This window comes from Brassica napus, chromosome C6, assembly GCF_020379485.1.
Source record: "Brassica napus cultivar Da-Ae chromosome C6, Da-Ae, whole genome shotgun sequence".
NCBI lineage: Eukaryota > Viridiplantae > Streptophyta > Magnoliopsida > Brassicales > Brassicaceae > Brassica > Brassica napus.
In genome coordinates this window covers 39,984,452-39,999,084 of record NC_063449.1, presented here as the reverse complement: position 1 = coordinate 39,999,084, position 14,633 = coordinate 39,984,452, and the positions used below count along the sequence as shown (strand labels likewise).

Below are 14,633 nucleotides of genomic sequence, written 5' to 3'. Positions count from 1 at the left end.
TTCCTTATCCAAAGTTTTTATCGGGTTTCTCACAATCGCAAATCGAGCTTGCAATACTCCAAAAGCCCGCTCTACATCTTTTCGGGTAGTTTCTTGAAATTTAGCAAATAACTGTTCCTGAGGACTTTGAGGGAAGGTGATAGATTGGATAAATGTTGACCATTTTGGATATATACCGTCTGTGAGGTAGTACGCCAACTTATACATGTGTCCGTTGACCATGTACTTTACCCTCGGAGCTTTACCTTGTAAAATGTCATCAAAAACAGGAGAGCGATCGAGGACATTAATATCGTTTAAGGTACCTGGAGGACCGAAGAAAGCGTGCCATATCCAAATATCGTTTAAGATATTAGACAAATATCGTTCAAATTAAATTATATACCACTATATTTTAAAAATATACATGACACTATTTTCTCGAGCAAGTGTCTCTGCAATATCATGAAATCAACACCGTTTCTAACAAATGCCGCACAAGATCACTGAGTGTACAAGAATACCAACATACATCCTTTGAAGGTATATCCATTTACATCATTGCACATATAGGGCATCTACCTAATGACAAGGTTTTTCTAAAGTGGTAATTTAGAAGCTCATTACATTCGAGAACTACAAGAGTGTTTTCAGAACAACAGCGCATACATATGGCAATAACATCTTCACACAACAACATAATGTTTATATGAAAATGATATTTACCTATAGCACATAAGTATGTTATGTATTTTACCAAAAAAGTATGTTATGTAATGGATAGTTAGAGATTTGTGAAGCACACTTGGACATGCTAGTCTGGAAAAAAGGCAAAAAAAAACGAGCCAATGCTATAAATGCATTAAAGAATGATATACGAAGTACCATCTTATTTGACAACTTATAGCAAATACAAAAGCTACGGTTACATGCTACCGCACCATCGAAAATAAATATGACGCTACTACTACTACTACAAATAAATAAATAAAGTTTATTTTTATGATTTGAGCAAGAGATGTAGATTACATTTTCCAAATAAGTTTTGATTTTTGCGTTTAAATAAATAAATAATGATTTCAAAAATGCAAAAACCACCATCAACTATTTCTCAAAATAAAATTTGAAGTAAACAGTTACATAGTTCAGATGAGTTCTGCAATATAGAGAAACCCATTAAGGCACACATAAAAGAAAAGATGATTGTAGTCGTCATAAAATCAGACAATTATATTAAAATAAATCCCCAACCTATATAAAAACAAAACATTATATGCTTAAACAGTCACAAGAATCACGGTGATCATTGGTTCGATTGTGGCTTTAAAAATTTAGCAGTAGATGATTACCTCTAGATAAATCGGTTGTAGCTGTAAAGTTGTTACTGTAGATTTTTTATGCAGAGACTTTTGTTGTAGTTAAATTTGTTGTAGATGTAAGATGTAGGCAGTAGATATTTTAAAATAAAATATATGAAATATGTGTTGTATATATAAAATTATTATTTTATATCAATTAAAATAATTTATATTAATATTTTTTTAATAAATTATCAAAATTTATTGTAATTTAAAATGTGATATGTAAATAATATTTATATTATTTAAATATCTTAATAATTTAAAAACACTCAAATTCAAAATTAAAATATTTATAAAAGTTTTTATTATGATTATATAATTGATTTGATATTATAGATATTTTTTTTTCATTTACAGATTCTACAGCCTATAAAAAGAAGATGTATAGTTTTTGCCTAAAATACATAAAAAAAAGTTTTGTTTTATTTTTTTTGTTGTAGCTTTAAAAATAAAGGTAAAACATGATTGGTAAAACTAAATAAAAACTTGATGTAGACTTAAATTTTTAAAAGTAAAGGTACAACATGATTAGTAAAATTTAGTGATTTAAAAATAAATAAAGTTAAAGTAGATAGATAAATTCCAACCAATCATCCTCCATGTTTGCATTTATGTTAATTCTCGCAATGGTTAGTTACATAGATATCATTAAAAAATTAAATTTGTTAGATTAATTTCCATTACTGATATTTTTATTTTAGTTGAAAATTTAGTGACATTTTTCTCTATATATGAGCTTCAACGGCCACCGTCAGATTTGACGTCCAATGAGTCACAAATGGTGGAAACAAAAACCTAAGGCTATGTTTTTACACAGTCCTTTTTAAGCACGTCTTAACGAATTGAATAAATTAATACCGAAAATTAAGATCTTAATTGAATATGTTCTTACAAAGTCATTTTTCTTCATTTTTAATTTATATTTCTAGCCAGTTGCGTAGAAATTAATAGATAAAAATCTTAACATTCAAAGTTATCAAAATATGTTGATGAGAAAAATAATTACAGATATAGAAAATATTAAGTGATGGAAAGTAAAAATGGAAAAATAATATTTATATGGAGAAAGAAACAAAACAAATTCCTAAAATCATCGTGATGAAACGGCTAGACACTTTTTCTATTTTCAGCTTTCTCTCTTTGGGATTCACCTTTCAATATTCAGGATATTACGAAACGTAAGTTGATAAGAAGATGCATAATGTACGGGATAAAATAAAACATAATTCACAAAGAGTCATGATTTGGTGATTCTTTAATATTTTAATCTCTGACTAATCAAACCCATACATTAACCATAAATATATGTTCCTGTTTTTGTAAAGAATATTAGTTAAAGATTAAATAATAAAGACACGAGACTCACATAGTCACAAGTTTCACAACCTTTGACATCAGCCTCCAGGCCCGTCCCTGCATTAAAGCTGGTGAAACAATGGCTTTAAGCCACATATTAAAAAAATAAAATATATGCCACATTTTCCAATTTTAGTTGCAGGTCAAATTGTTTCATAGGAGAAGTTAGTGATCTTCTTTCCTCTGGTTCGATTTTTTTTTTTTTTTTTTTTTTTTTTTTTTTTGCTAACCGAGTATCCTGGCCCCACCGAAATGGTCCAGACTAGAGACCGAAGTGAGTATGGACGCTGCCAGGGCGTCACCATGTGGCTCACCGTGTAACGGTCTTCGGTCTCGGGTGCTGCAGCCCACATGTAAATTCCGCAGTGGCCAAGGCTCGAACCCAGGAACGGACACTCCAGCTGGAGCTCCTATACCACTAGACCAAAGCAACTTGGTTCTCTGGTTCTATTTACACCACAACTATCTTTGTTATAATTGTTTTGGCAATTTACTATAAGGACCACATTATTTTTGACATGCTTTAAGCCTCAAAAATGTTTGGGACGGCACTATAAGCCTCCCACCACATGTACACCCATATTTATATTTACATGTATATTCTCCTCCATTTTCATCATCTCTAATATCTCCAAGTCACACTTCCAAGAGGTTCGATATCTCTCAACTCTCTCTTCTCTTATTATCACTTCTCTTTTGACTCTTGTTCCTCCAAATCCTTCTCTTTTACATGTATTTCTCCTCTATTCTCCTCGTCTTTTTCTCCTTCGATAGTGTAAAACCTTTGAATTAATGAAGTATGGTTTGTCCAAAAAAAATAGGATCAATATAGTCTCTTAGCTAGTTCAATTTTTCATCTTACTGATAAATCACAAAATGAAAAAGTCACTTAGTTTTTTTTATATATTCATCTCTATCAAGTGTACATAGGGTATCTTGAATTACGTTATTGAGTTAATGTTCCATACTGTCTCCAAGTGTGTATATATAATCAATACACAGATGGTACATAATCTTCAATTTACTTTTCTATAGAAGTCAGGTTCTGGTGAGGATGAGATTTGGGAAGATTGTAGAAGGCTTGAAGTCCAAGATAAAGGCAAGTCTAAGGATGAGGAAGAGATCCTCATTATCATCATCATCATCATCATCGTCATCATCGTCATCATCGTATGAGAAGATAGAGAAGACTGACAGTATGAGATTTGAGTTAAGAAGCAGAAAGGCGCACAAAATTATCCAACAAACTCTTCGGATTGCCGACTCTCCAACCTCAAGAACTTATGCTTTATGATTTCATCGTTTTACCATCCAAAACATATTCATACATACATATAGACTTGCGTGTACGCATCTGTTTATACATATCCATCTAAATTATTGTACGTGTGTGTATGTATGTGTGAAAGGTTATATGGATGATGTCATGGGTGATGGATATATATTATCTTGGCTAATGGATGATGATTAGGTGAATTCAACATTAATGGTCACTAGTATTTCTACACACCAATCTATGCTTTGAAAAACAGTTTATGAATGCTTTATGGTATTATTTTTGGGGTTTACTGATCTTTTTTCTAATACGAAATTACAGATTTTGGTTGAGATTCAGTTTTTAAATTACTAACGATGTTATAGAAAATAATATTAATTTGGAAATAAATAAAAATAAGATATTATTTTTATTTGATGAGACAATTCATTTTATCAGCCAAGTTGCAAATTCTCATTTTATGTGGTAGATAAAAATGAAATTTTGAATCAGACTTATTTGGATAAAACAACTAAAGTGGGCATCACATTGACCTTGGCCCCGTTTGTTTCTCCATCCGGATGAACAATCAGGATGAATATGAGAGTTTTATTTGTTTAGACACTAAAAGTGCAACTCATTCAGATGAATCATTCGGATGACTTTCAGAAATTTAGGCTTAATTTTAAAGTTCATACAGCTGAACCAATTTGGATCATTTGAATGGAGATAATTTATTCAAAATAGTATAATGTCTATTATGCCCTTAATGTAATTCACAAATTACAAATCTAAACATAATATCATTTTGCCACACACGAAAACTGACAAAACCACAAAAATGTGTTTTCCCACAAAAATCTAAAACCTAATTTTTCACGACAAAACTCCAAAAACTATTTTCCCGCCAAAATTGTAAAAACGTGTTTTTCCACCAAAATTGCAAAAACGTTTTTTCCCGCAAAAACCGCAAAAACGTGTTTTCAGGCCAAAATCACAAAAAACATGTTTTCACGCCGAAACCCCAAAACACAAATTTCAGCCAAAACACAAAAACATGTTTTCCCGCCAAAATCGCAAAACATGCTTTCCCGCCAAAATTGCAAAATCTCATTTTTCCCGCCAAAATTGCAAAAACGCGTTTTCAGTCCAAAACCCCAAAAACGCGTTTTCCTGCAAAAACCGCAAAAATATGTTTTCCCGCCAAAATTGCAAAATCACGTTTTTCCGCCAAAACCGAAAATTTTCATTTTCCCGCCAAAACAAAAAAAAAAATATTTTCCCGCCAAAACGCGTTTTCCCACTAAAATCGCAAAATTTCGTTTTTCTGCCAAAATCGAAAATCTCATTTTCCCACCAAAACCGAAAATCTCATTTTCCCGCGAAAACCGCGAAAACCGCAAAAACGTATTTTCCTGCGAAAACCGCAAAACATATTTTCCCGCCAAAACCGCAAAAACGCGATTTCCCGCCATAACCAAAAAAAAATTATTTTTCCGCCAAAACCCCAAAACGCGTTTTCCCGCTAAAACCAAAAAATCTTATTTTCCCGCCAAAACCACAAAAAACTCGTTTATTTTGAAATAATTATAATGTAAATATATTAGACTAAATAATTAAATGTAATATAGTTAAAATTAATATCAAATATATTATTAAATCAACACAAGAGTATTTTGGTAATTTGTTTACTAAACTCATTTGGATGGAAATGAAAATAAAGAAACAAACATAAGATCCATTTAAATGATTCATCTAGATGAACTATCTGGATGGACAAACAAACACTGACAAAAATTTAAATGAATCATCTGGATGGAGATGACAAATGGTGAAACAATCAGACCCCTTATGTTTTTTTTAACATTAACCTTATGAAAATTGTAAAATTTAAATTTCAATCATAAAAGAACACGAAAAAATAAAATCAAGCCTCAATTTTCAATTTCATAACTCCTTTGCTATGTTTTTGTCTCCCTTGTTCCTATGCCTAGTCGTCCATTATAACTGCCTACTTATCTGTCGCATTTATATAATTTTGTGAAAAAGAATGATATGGGTTCGAATATTATTCTACTGAAATGTTCATACAAAGAGCATAACCAACGATGATATGCAAGCTTATGTTTTTTCCATGTGAGAGACAAAAAGAATATTATTTAGAACCTTTCTCTAAGCCGTACTTCCCTCTTGAAACTAGATAAATTCCCTTGATTTCTTGCAGCATCTTAAGAAGTCCTAGAAACTAGCCCTGGGACGGATCCGGATATCCGGGAAATTTAGGGTATCCGGATCCGGATCCGGATCCGTCGGATCCGTGAATTTAATATCCGGATCCGGATTCGTGGTTTCCGGATATCCGGATTTCGGATATCCGTCTCGATATTCTATTATCCGCAGATATCCGGATCCGGATCCGTCAAAATAATTAAAAATATTTTTTTAAACAAAAATACTAATTTTTTAATATAATACATAAATTAAATATTTATAAATATATTTATATATGTTTATAATATTGTAAAAACTAAAATATAATATTATAAGATTAATTCATGTATAAATATTAATATATCAAATATAAATATTAATAAAATTTAAAAATTTAATGTATTTAAAAAATACGGATCCGGATCCGGATATCCGGACCTAAAAATTAAGATATCCGGATCCGGATTCGGTTTGCACGGATCCAAGATTTTATTATCCGGATTCGGATCCGGACACCCCAGATATCCTATTTTCGGAGCGGATCCGGAGCGGATCTCGGATCGAATCCGGATCTCGGATAATAAGTTCCAGGCCTTAAAACTTTCAAAATATTTTAAAATTTACTCACTCTAAAGAGATTAAAAATACATATCATAAGTTCGTTTCAAAACCGTCCAGAACCCATATAAAAGATGGTTTTGAACCACTTCTGAAAACAGTGCTCAACAAATGGAAAAAGGACATTTAGAAAAGAAAAAAGTTTCATAACCGCAAATGTTAATTCACGTTATATCTTTTAATTATTTGTTTCATTATCATTCACTAAAGAATGATTGGTAAGTTCTCAAGGATGTAGACCAGACCTTATTTTTATTTGTTGTTCAACAAACAGTTACCAAGTTCTTGTCACAATTCTTCCCATTATTTTGTAAGGTAAAATATCACAATCTAGAAAATAGTGTATCGAGATTTTGTTTTATATTGTCAGTACATCTGGTGTATCCCCACCTAACAAAATTAACTCCAAAATAATATTTTAAAATAATTAATTTATTTTTAATTAATTTATTGACAAAAAAACACAAGTATTTTTTTTTTAATTTTTGACATCAAACGCAAGTATTTTATAAATATATTCTTGAGGTTTGGTAATCTATAGTTTTTCTCGATGCAAGATCGATGTTTATACTACACTTATGTTTGTGACAGGTCGGTAAACATATATTATGAGTAATTTTTTTAAAAAATTGAGCCCTTATTTCTATTTAAAAAAAAAAAACAGGCTCTCTTTTAATACTATTTATGCTAAAAAAATTGGAGTTCTGGGTCCGCGCCCCATTGCCCTGCCTCTTAAGCCCGCCTTGAGTAAAAACACCAACATAACTTGAGGTAATTAAGTCCATTGATCTACCATACTGTACGAATATAATTAGAGATGTATATAGAAGCTAAAGTTCATAGAATACATCATATAACTATATAAGTAAACAAGATTTTTGATTTAACGTATGATCTGTGCGTTAGGTTGAAGAGAAATAAAGTTTACAATCAAGAAGTTTCTTTTCGTTTGTTTAAAGGTTGAAATTTTTTTTTGTGCAACGTTAAAAGGTTGATATATTCTTAAACAATTTGACATAAGTGGTGTCGCTATTTAATTGTCTCTTCATAACCTAAAAACGAGGTTGAGACATAATAGAGGTTTCTTAAGTAGGTGAAGAGCCATGCATGTCCATGCCTCTATATTACTACAAACCAATCTGTACAAACCAAATCCTCTTCTTCTTTTTGCAAAAATACTAAATGTGGATAAGAGTGATCATCGATCCAATTACAATATTATAGTTCTATTTTACATATATCTCCATGAGTGGGATTCAATTAGGATGAACTTAAATATTTTGTATATATCCATAATACGTTCTGACCAATTTTAAAACTTAGGATATATTGGAACTTTATATTTGGATTTGAAGAAGTAAAAGAATTATTAATCCGTCCAAACTGAGTCTGAGTAATCTTGAATGTAATAATGTTGTTAGGCATAACTTATAACAAAATGATTTTTAATTCTCCTATAAGATATCTTATAGCTCTACTTTTATAAAACCCGAACATGTTTTCATTTATTTTATTTTTCATTTTCAATTAAGTCTTATATTGAATTTAGTTACATATGATCTAGATAACCAAAAAACACTAGGGAAAATTTGGAGAAATACACTTAAATATGATATTAATTTGAAAACTACACCATTGTTTAAGTTTTTAGAAAAATACACTTTGATATATAAAAATTTCCTAAACTGCCCAATTTCAATATTTCTTAATTATTTATCATCATAATTATTTTATCATCAAAGTAACGGTTTTAACAAACAGATGTTTCAAAAAAAAATCTTTAGAATATCCAGACAATATTCTTTTTGATATATTTTAAACTTTTTACTTTTCTGAAAAAAAACCTTCGAGACAAGTCAATGTCTCGTTTTCTTCTTCTCTTTATCCTCCCCTCCATGTATGAAAGAACTTTTTTCTTCATATGATCTCATTCAGAGGTTTGTTAATTCATGAATTAGATTTCAGTTTCTATTTTATTTTAAATAGTTTTTCTTTTAGGAGAGAGGAAGATGAATAAAGAATTATGGAATTTCATGGTGAATACAAAAAAGAAGGAAAATTATTTACCATTAAAGAAGGTTTGTAGTTTGAAGATATGGTTCAGATGGTTCATGAAGATTTGGGTATAGATAGGTTGGGTGATGATTTAGAACTGTCTCAACTATGAGTTTTAGTGATACAATTCTAACGCTAGTCTATACAAAATCGTATAAGTGTAGAACGTCTCGAACTGTTGGCTTAGGTCGACTCTTGTTGGTTACACCCGATAAGTCAACACTATGACTATTTCACTTGATGCTTTTCTCTGCGCGAGTAGAAGCAAATACAATTGTGGTTTTGCTGTGTGATTTGGCTGAGTGGAGGCAAGTACTGTCTGGAAACCTGTGTTTTTTGTCTATGAACTTCCGAAAGAGAATTCAAAGCAAGACATGAGAATTTCATAAGATATAAGAGAAAAGAAAGGTGCTTCAGATATTGGCAGAATGGACTCAGCTTTTCAAGAAGAAAGCCTGGTGATGAACAGATCAATAAGTTCTGGAGAGATAGATGTTCTTCTATACCTTTGAAGAACTCCGCTTTTGTTCAAGTTCGACGTAAGTGTCGTTTATGCGGCTTGATGGACTATGAATTGCAGGAGTTGGTTTCCTTTTTTCTCAGCCTAATGTTTGTAGAATGGTACCATGAAAATGCATAGATATGGGCGTATAAGCAGGAAACTTTCCAAAACATCATTGTTTAAACATGATGTTGCTCCCTCGACAAGACACTGCTTATTTCCTCCCAATTCAAATTAATAACAGCAACATAAACGACTACAACATGTTACTTTCGTATGTTGCTATGTAAATTTAAATGATTTTTTTCCCATGATTATAGTTTCAATATAATTCCTACGTTCTGTTATTATATCATATATCCTTATTTTTGTAAAATTTTAAATGGTAAAATAAATATTTATCTCAACACACATATTTATCTTAATCATAAATAATTATAATAATATTATTTTTATTAATTTCGAATTTATATTTCAATTAATGAATTCCAATCTGGGTAAAAATGTCAATTCTCATTTAGGAAAGTGTAGTTTTCAAAAAATAAAATAGATGGTGTACTTTTCAAATTTCAAATTATTAATGGAGTAATTTACAAATTATCCCTAAATACTATGATCTTTTGTACGTACAGTTATCTGAGATTCACGAATCTATGTCCGAATAGTTGTAATTCAGTTATGGCATAAAGGGTTCAAAACTATATATTCTAGTTACAAATTTTAGCAAAAAAAAAAAACTATATATTCTAGTTTCAATAGTAGTTTGTATATATTTTTATATATATATATATATATATTTATTTTTTTTGAGCAAAATAGTTTGTATATATTTTAAAAAGAAATGTATATATGAAAGATGCAGAGTATGTATATATAGGTCTTGGATTTAAAGAAGGCATGGAGCTTTGGGGCCAGACAGTATGAAAGGACAATAAATAGAGAATAATATTACACAACACTAAGATCCAATAGTGTGAGGACAATAAGTTTTTATCGGTGACAAAAACAGATACAATGTGAGGTCAATATCTTACCATTAAGCATACCTTAGATGCATCTAACAAAACCAAAATAACCTCTACAATTGAGGAAGAAGACAACAGATATATATATATATATATAAGAATTAACAAGAAATAGGAAACTGCTAGACAGATGAAAATGAATCTCAATGATATCAGCTAGCTAGATATTGATCACATGATATGTTATTTAATACAGTCCACAAGTTGTGTGAGAGAGAGCGGTAGTTATGTCAATTGAATCGGTCCCTCCCCAATCTAAGCTTATTCTGAGTCAAATATTATTTTGGTTTGATCACATCCAATCCAAACTATTCAACCTTACGTTTGATGTATTTGGATTTAGTCTGATCGAATTGAGGATTGACTCATTGACCGATGGATTTTTCTTCCTGATTCATAGACTCTTCATACTTGAGCTATATATTAAGTGTCGGTCGAGAAAAACAATAAAGGATGGTCCATCCTTCGGTTATACTTTCAAACACACAATAGCTCGTTTTCGGAGATCCGAGTTAAAGTGAAATCAAGAGATTTCCAAGTCATTTATTTGCGTTTACGTTGATATTTATATAGCAAAAATTATATTTTCTGTTTCTAATAAATAAAGATTCTTCAAGTTTTTTTTTTTTTATAAATAACCTTTTTAAAATTTTAATGCAACTTTATTAGTTAATAAAAATAAATTTTAATCTTAAAAACTGAATTTATTAAATTTTTATTGATCTGAAGTTACTAAAAATTGTTAACCACAATAATAATATTAATATTTCTATAAACAAATACTAATGGTTTGTGAAAAACTAATAATTTGAAACAGAAAGATACTGTTAACATGAAATACAAAGTTTGTGTTGTTGGAAATGCATTAGTATTTTGCAAAAGTATATTTATGAGAATGTGAAAATATTTTTTTATTTCTAAAATATAAGTTCAGGTTGCCAACAATGTTTTCCGATTCTCGTAAAACAGAATGCATTTATCAGTCCTGTTCAGTTCCGGTCTGCCAAGCAAACATTGTGAAACCTAAAAGGAACCGAGGTAACGAAGAATAATATTTAAAGTAATCTGAGAACTGAGTTCAAGAAAATTCAAAACTCAATCTTTACATACTTTCAACTTGTATTCAACAGCGTCGAGAACAAGAACCCAATCACTCATACTCGAATTGTACCTCGACATGAATGTATTTCCTCATGAGCTGAACAATAGACCACGTGAACGTCGCCAGAATCTGACAATCTCCCTGCGTTTTCGTCTCCGAAACAACCCCATAAATAATCAGCTTCCTCAGATTCGGACACCTTCTCAGCAACTCCTCGACCCAGATCGAGAAAACATCGTTTATCACAGTCCATCCGAGCTCCAACACAGTCACATTCTCCAGCAAAGTGTTCCCTTGCAAGCTATAATGAGCAGCTCCATCTTTTAAGTCGTAGCTCAACGAAAGATGAGTCAGCTGCGTGAAGCCAGCAGCAATAGACTCAAGATCGATAATCTCATCGTCATCATCAAACACCACATCCCAAAGACGAAGCTTCCTCAAATTCTGCGATCGCGAAATCATCTGATAGAACTTAGGCCACACCATAGTGAAATGGTTCACATCAACAACCTCAAGGCTATCGCTAGTCTCCATGATATCGAGATGAATAACACTCACATCATCAAGCTTGAAATGCTTCAACGTCCCGTTCCCAATAAGCTCAAAGAGCTCGAGGACACAGTCTTTCATATGCAAGAACTCGATACAATCCGCCTCTAAGATAAACTTATCCAAACTAATCCCATCGAAGTAAACACTCTTCAACGTCGGACTACTCAGCTCAATCGTCACTTGAGCATCAGACATCGCTATCTCGAGACTCACAAGCTCCAAAGACTCGATCACAGGACACGCGCTAAGCAAAAGATTCAAATCCAAAGCCGAGATACTCACGTAACTCAACGAAAGCGATTTCAAACAAGGAAACCTCTGGAAACTCGGCTCAACACCAGTGATCGAGTTATGAGCCAACACCAAGGCTTCAAGCTTCTGCCTCCCACAGATATCAAGAACGTTGACATTCGGAGTGGTACGGACGTTGTAAGACAGCCAGCGCAAGGTGTCTCTGGTGTACATGAGCCAGGCGATGACGGTGGCGGCGGAGAATTTGCTGGCGTCGTCCATCATGACGGAGAGGCCTTGGAGTCCGGTGGTTTGGAAGATGGTTTGGGTTATGAGGATCTCGAGGCGGTTGGTCGAGAGGTCTCTGTAGAACGGGGAGTCGGCGGAGTTGAATGAGAGCGTGTGGAGGTGTTTGCGGTAGGCTTCGCGCCATTTTCTGCAGGTTGCGGAGGCTATGACGACGTCGCGGGCGCCGCGGAGGCGCGAGAGGATGTTTCCGATGACTTCAACGGGGAGGTGGTCCATGGTGATACACTAGAGAAGATAGCCCTGGTGGATATAAAGCAACGAGATCTTGAATTGTAGAAAATTACGTTGAGCATAACATAGATCCAGACTAAATATCATGAAGCTTCCATGGAAAAATCGGAATCTACCGATCCAAATGACAGAGATTACTAGAAATCTGATTAATGCAATACCGATTTTGTTTTCCGGGGTGAATGATTGGGCGATGGCGGTGGATCTGCGATGAGGAAGAAGGAGGAGGCGATCTGGCGAGAGAGGAGACGACGACGACGACGAGTCGAGGATTTTCTTCCAATTTTCACTAAAAAATAAAGGAAAAATAATAAACGACACTCCTTGTTTTTTTTAATTAATTAATCAGTATTATTAATACTGTATTATTTGGGTGGCGGGACGTGGAAATCAACGGCATCCGACTAACCATTTTTTAATTATTAAAATGATTTCCTAGGAGATTTGTTTTTCGGCTATTTATTGTGTAAAATGAAGTTTTTTGTTAGTTAGCTCGGTTTCGTTGAACTTGGAATTTGTAAAAAAGAATTGAACTTGAAAACGAAAGATTAGATAGACTATGTATTCAGGTAAATATAACTTTCAATATCATTTATAACTAGTGGTACCCTCGTGCTACACGCACGAATCTAAATAACTGTAGTTAAAATTATTTAATAACCAAAACTATCATTTCAGAATCAGCAATCAAAATAAAATGATTATATTAACTAAATATTCTATAAATAAATAACAATTGCATAAAATAGTTGCATTCAAATAAAAAGGTTGTAAACCAAAAATTAGTTTGAAATAGATATATGTTTAAAGTATTTTATGTTTAAAATTTGAGATATATACAACACAAACTATAGTTTATTATATTTGATTCACTAATTTTTCTTTGTATTTTTCTTGTAAATAAATCTTCCATTAAGTTATGCATTTTTATTTTAAATACAACAGATAAAGTTATGACAGATTATGACAAAATATAATCGAAAATATAATACTTACTGTTTTTGATATTTTGAGACCTAACATAAAATGTGAGGCCCAATAGAAAAATCAATTATGAAAATGAATATCCATATTTAAATGCTGCAATAACAGGTTCATCATCCTCCAACCTTAAAAAATCCATGTATATTCTTAATGCCTACATTTTTTTCTTCTTTCATTGTTCTATTTTTTTATTATTAAAGTAGCGAACATTTACTTGGAGCTTTGAAGAGAAAAATGTATCTTGGAATGCAAATTCTATTTAACGTATTTTAGATGAATTGGGGTAATACTTAAAAAATTCTGATTTTTGTTATTTTGAAAATTCTGCAAACTCACGGGTGAACTCCTAATTTCAAAGTGTTCACATTTTCTCCATCTGTAGTAAATACTAAATAAATAACATAATTTTTCTAAAGAGAAGTCACACAACAGATATTAAAATCAATTTATAAGTAAAAGAAGAAGATAAATACTTTACCTTGTTGCAGATAGATTTTTATTTCCCATTTACCTTTGTTTCCTTCTAGAAGCTCTGAAACATAAGTATACTCAAATGCTATTTCCAATCTGAATTATTTTACTGTTTGGGTTCATACTATATCTTGCAAATACGGTGAAATTTGAATCTTTGAAAAAAACAGTTAGAAATAGACAAAAAGGAAGAGCAATATAAGTTTGAGAAATTCTTTACTATTTCGATCATTTTAAGAAGTTCTGGAGTCACCATATTTCAAACTGCGTGTGGAAATATATATTGAGAAGAAAACAGTTTCAGGATAATGAAACGTGGGATGAAATTTTTTGAGAAAATTTAGGACTTTAGATAGTTAAATTACAGAAAATAGGGGATTGGGATTTTTTT

At 31.8% G+C, this 14,633-nt stretch overlaps 1 protein-coding gene and 2 long non-coding RNA genes across 3 annotated transcripts; 1 reads left to right on the top strand and 2 right to left on the bottom strand.

Moving 5' to 3' along the window:
* The first annotated feature begins 2,932 nt into the window (after window positions 1–2,932).
* On the top strand, window positions 2,933–4,172 carry LOC106402473. Its single transcript, XR_001280697.3, has 2 exons — window positions 2,933–3,347; window positions 3,732–4,172. It is a non-coding gene; the product is annotated as an uncharacterized LOC106402473 (long non-coding RNA).
* Window positions 4,173–8,790: 4,618 nt separating this feature from the next.
* LOC125589034 lies at window positions 8,791–9,684 on the bottom strand. Its single transcript, XR_007325226.1, has 2 exons — window positions 9,342–9,684; window positions 8,791–9,182 (listed from the first exon to the last, which is right to left on the bottom strand). It is a non-coding gene; the product is annotated as an uncharacterized LOC125589034 (long non-coding RNA).
* A 1,708-nt stretch (window positions 9,685–11,392) lies between these two features.
* Window positions 11,393–14,488, bottom strand: LOC106406089 (F-box/LRR-repeat protein At1g67190). Its single transcript, XM_048761810.1, has 3 exons — window positions 14,250–14,488; window positions 12,949–13,076; window positions 11,393–12,796 (listed from the first exon to the last, which is right to left on the bottom strand). Exon 3 carries the CDS (start codon window positions 12,770–12,772, stop codon window positions 11,513–11,515), a length of 1,260 nt encoding a protein of 419 aa, XP_048617767.1. The 5' UTR covers window positions 12,773–12,796; window positions 12,949–13,076; window positions 14,250–14,488; the 3' UTR covers window positions 11,393–11,512.
* Window positions 14,489–14,633: the final 145 nt, after the last annotated feature.

Coding starts and splice junctions, on each gene's coding strand:
- LOC106406089 (XM_048761810.1), bottom strand. CDS start 12,772: ATGGACCACCTCCCCGTTGAAGTCATCGGAAACATCCTCTCGCGCCTC.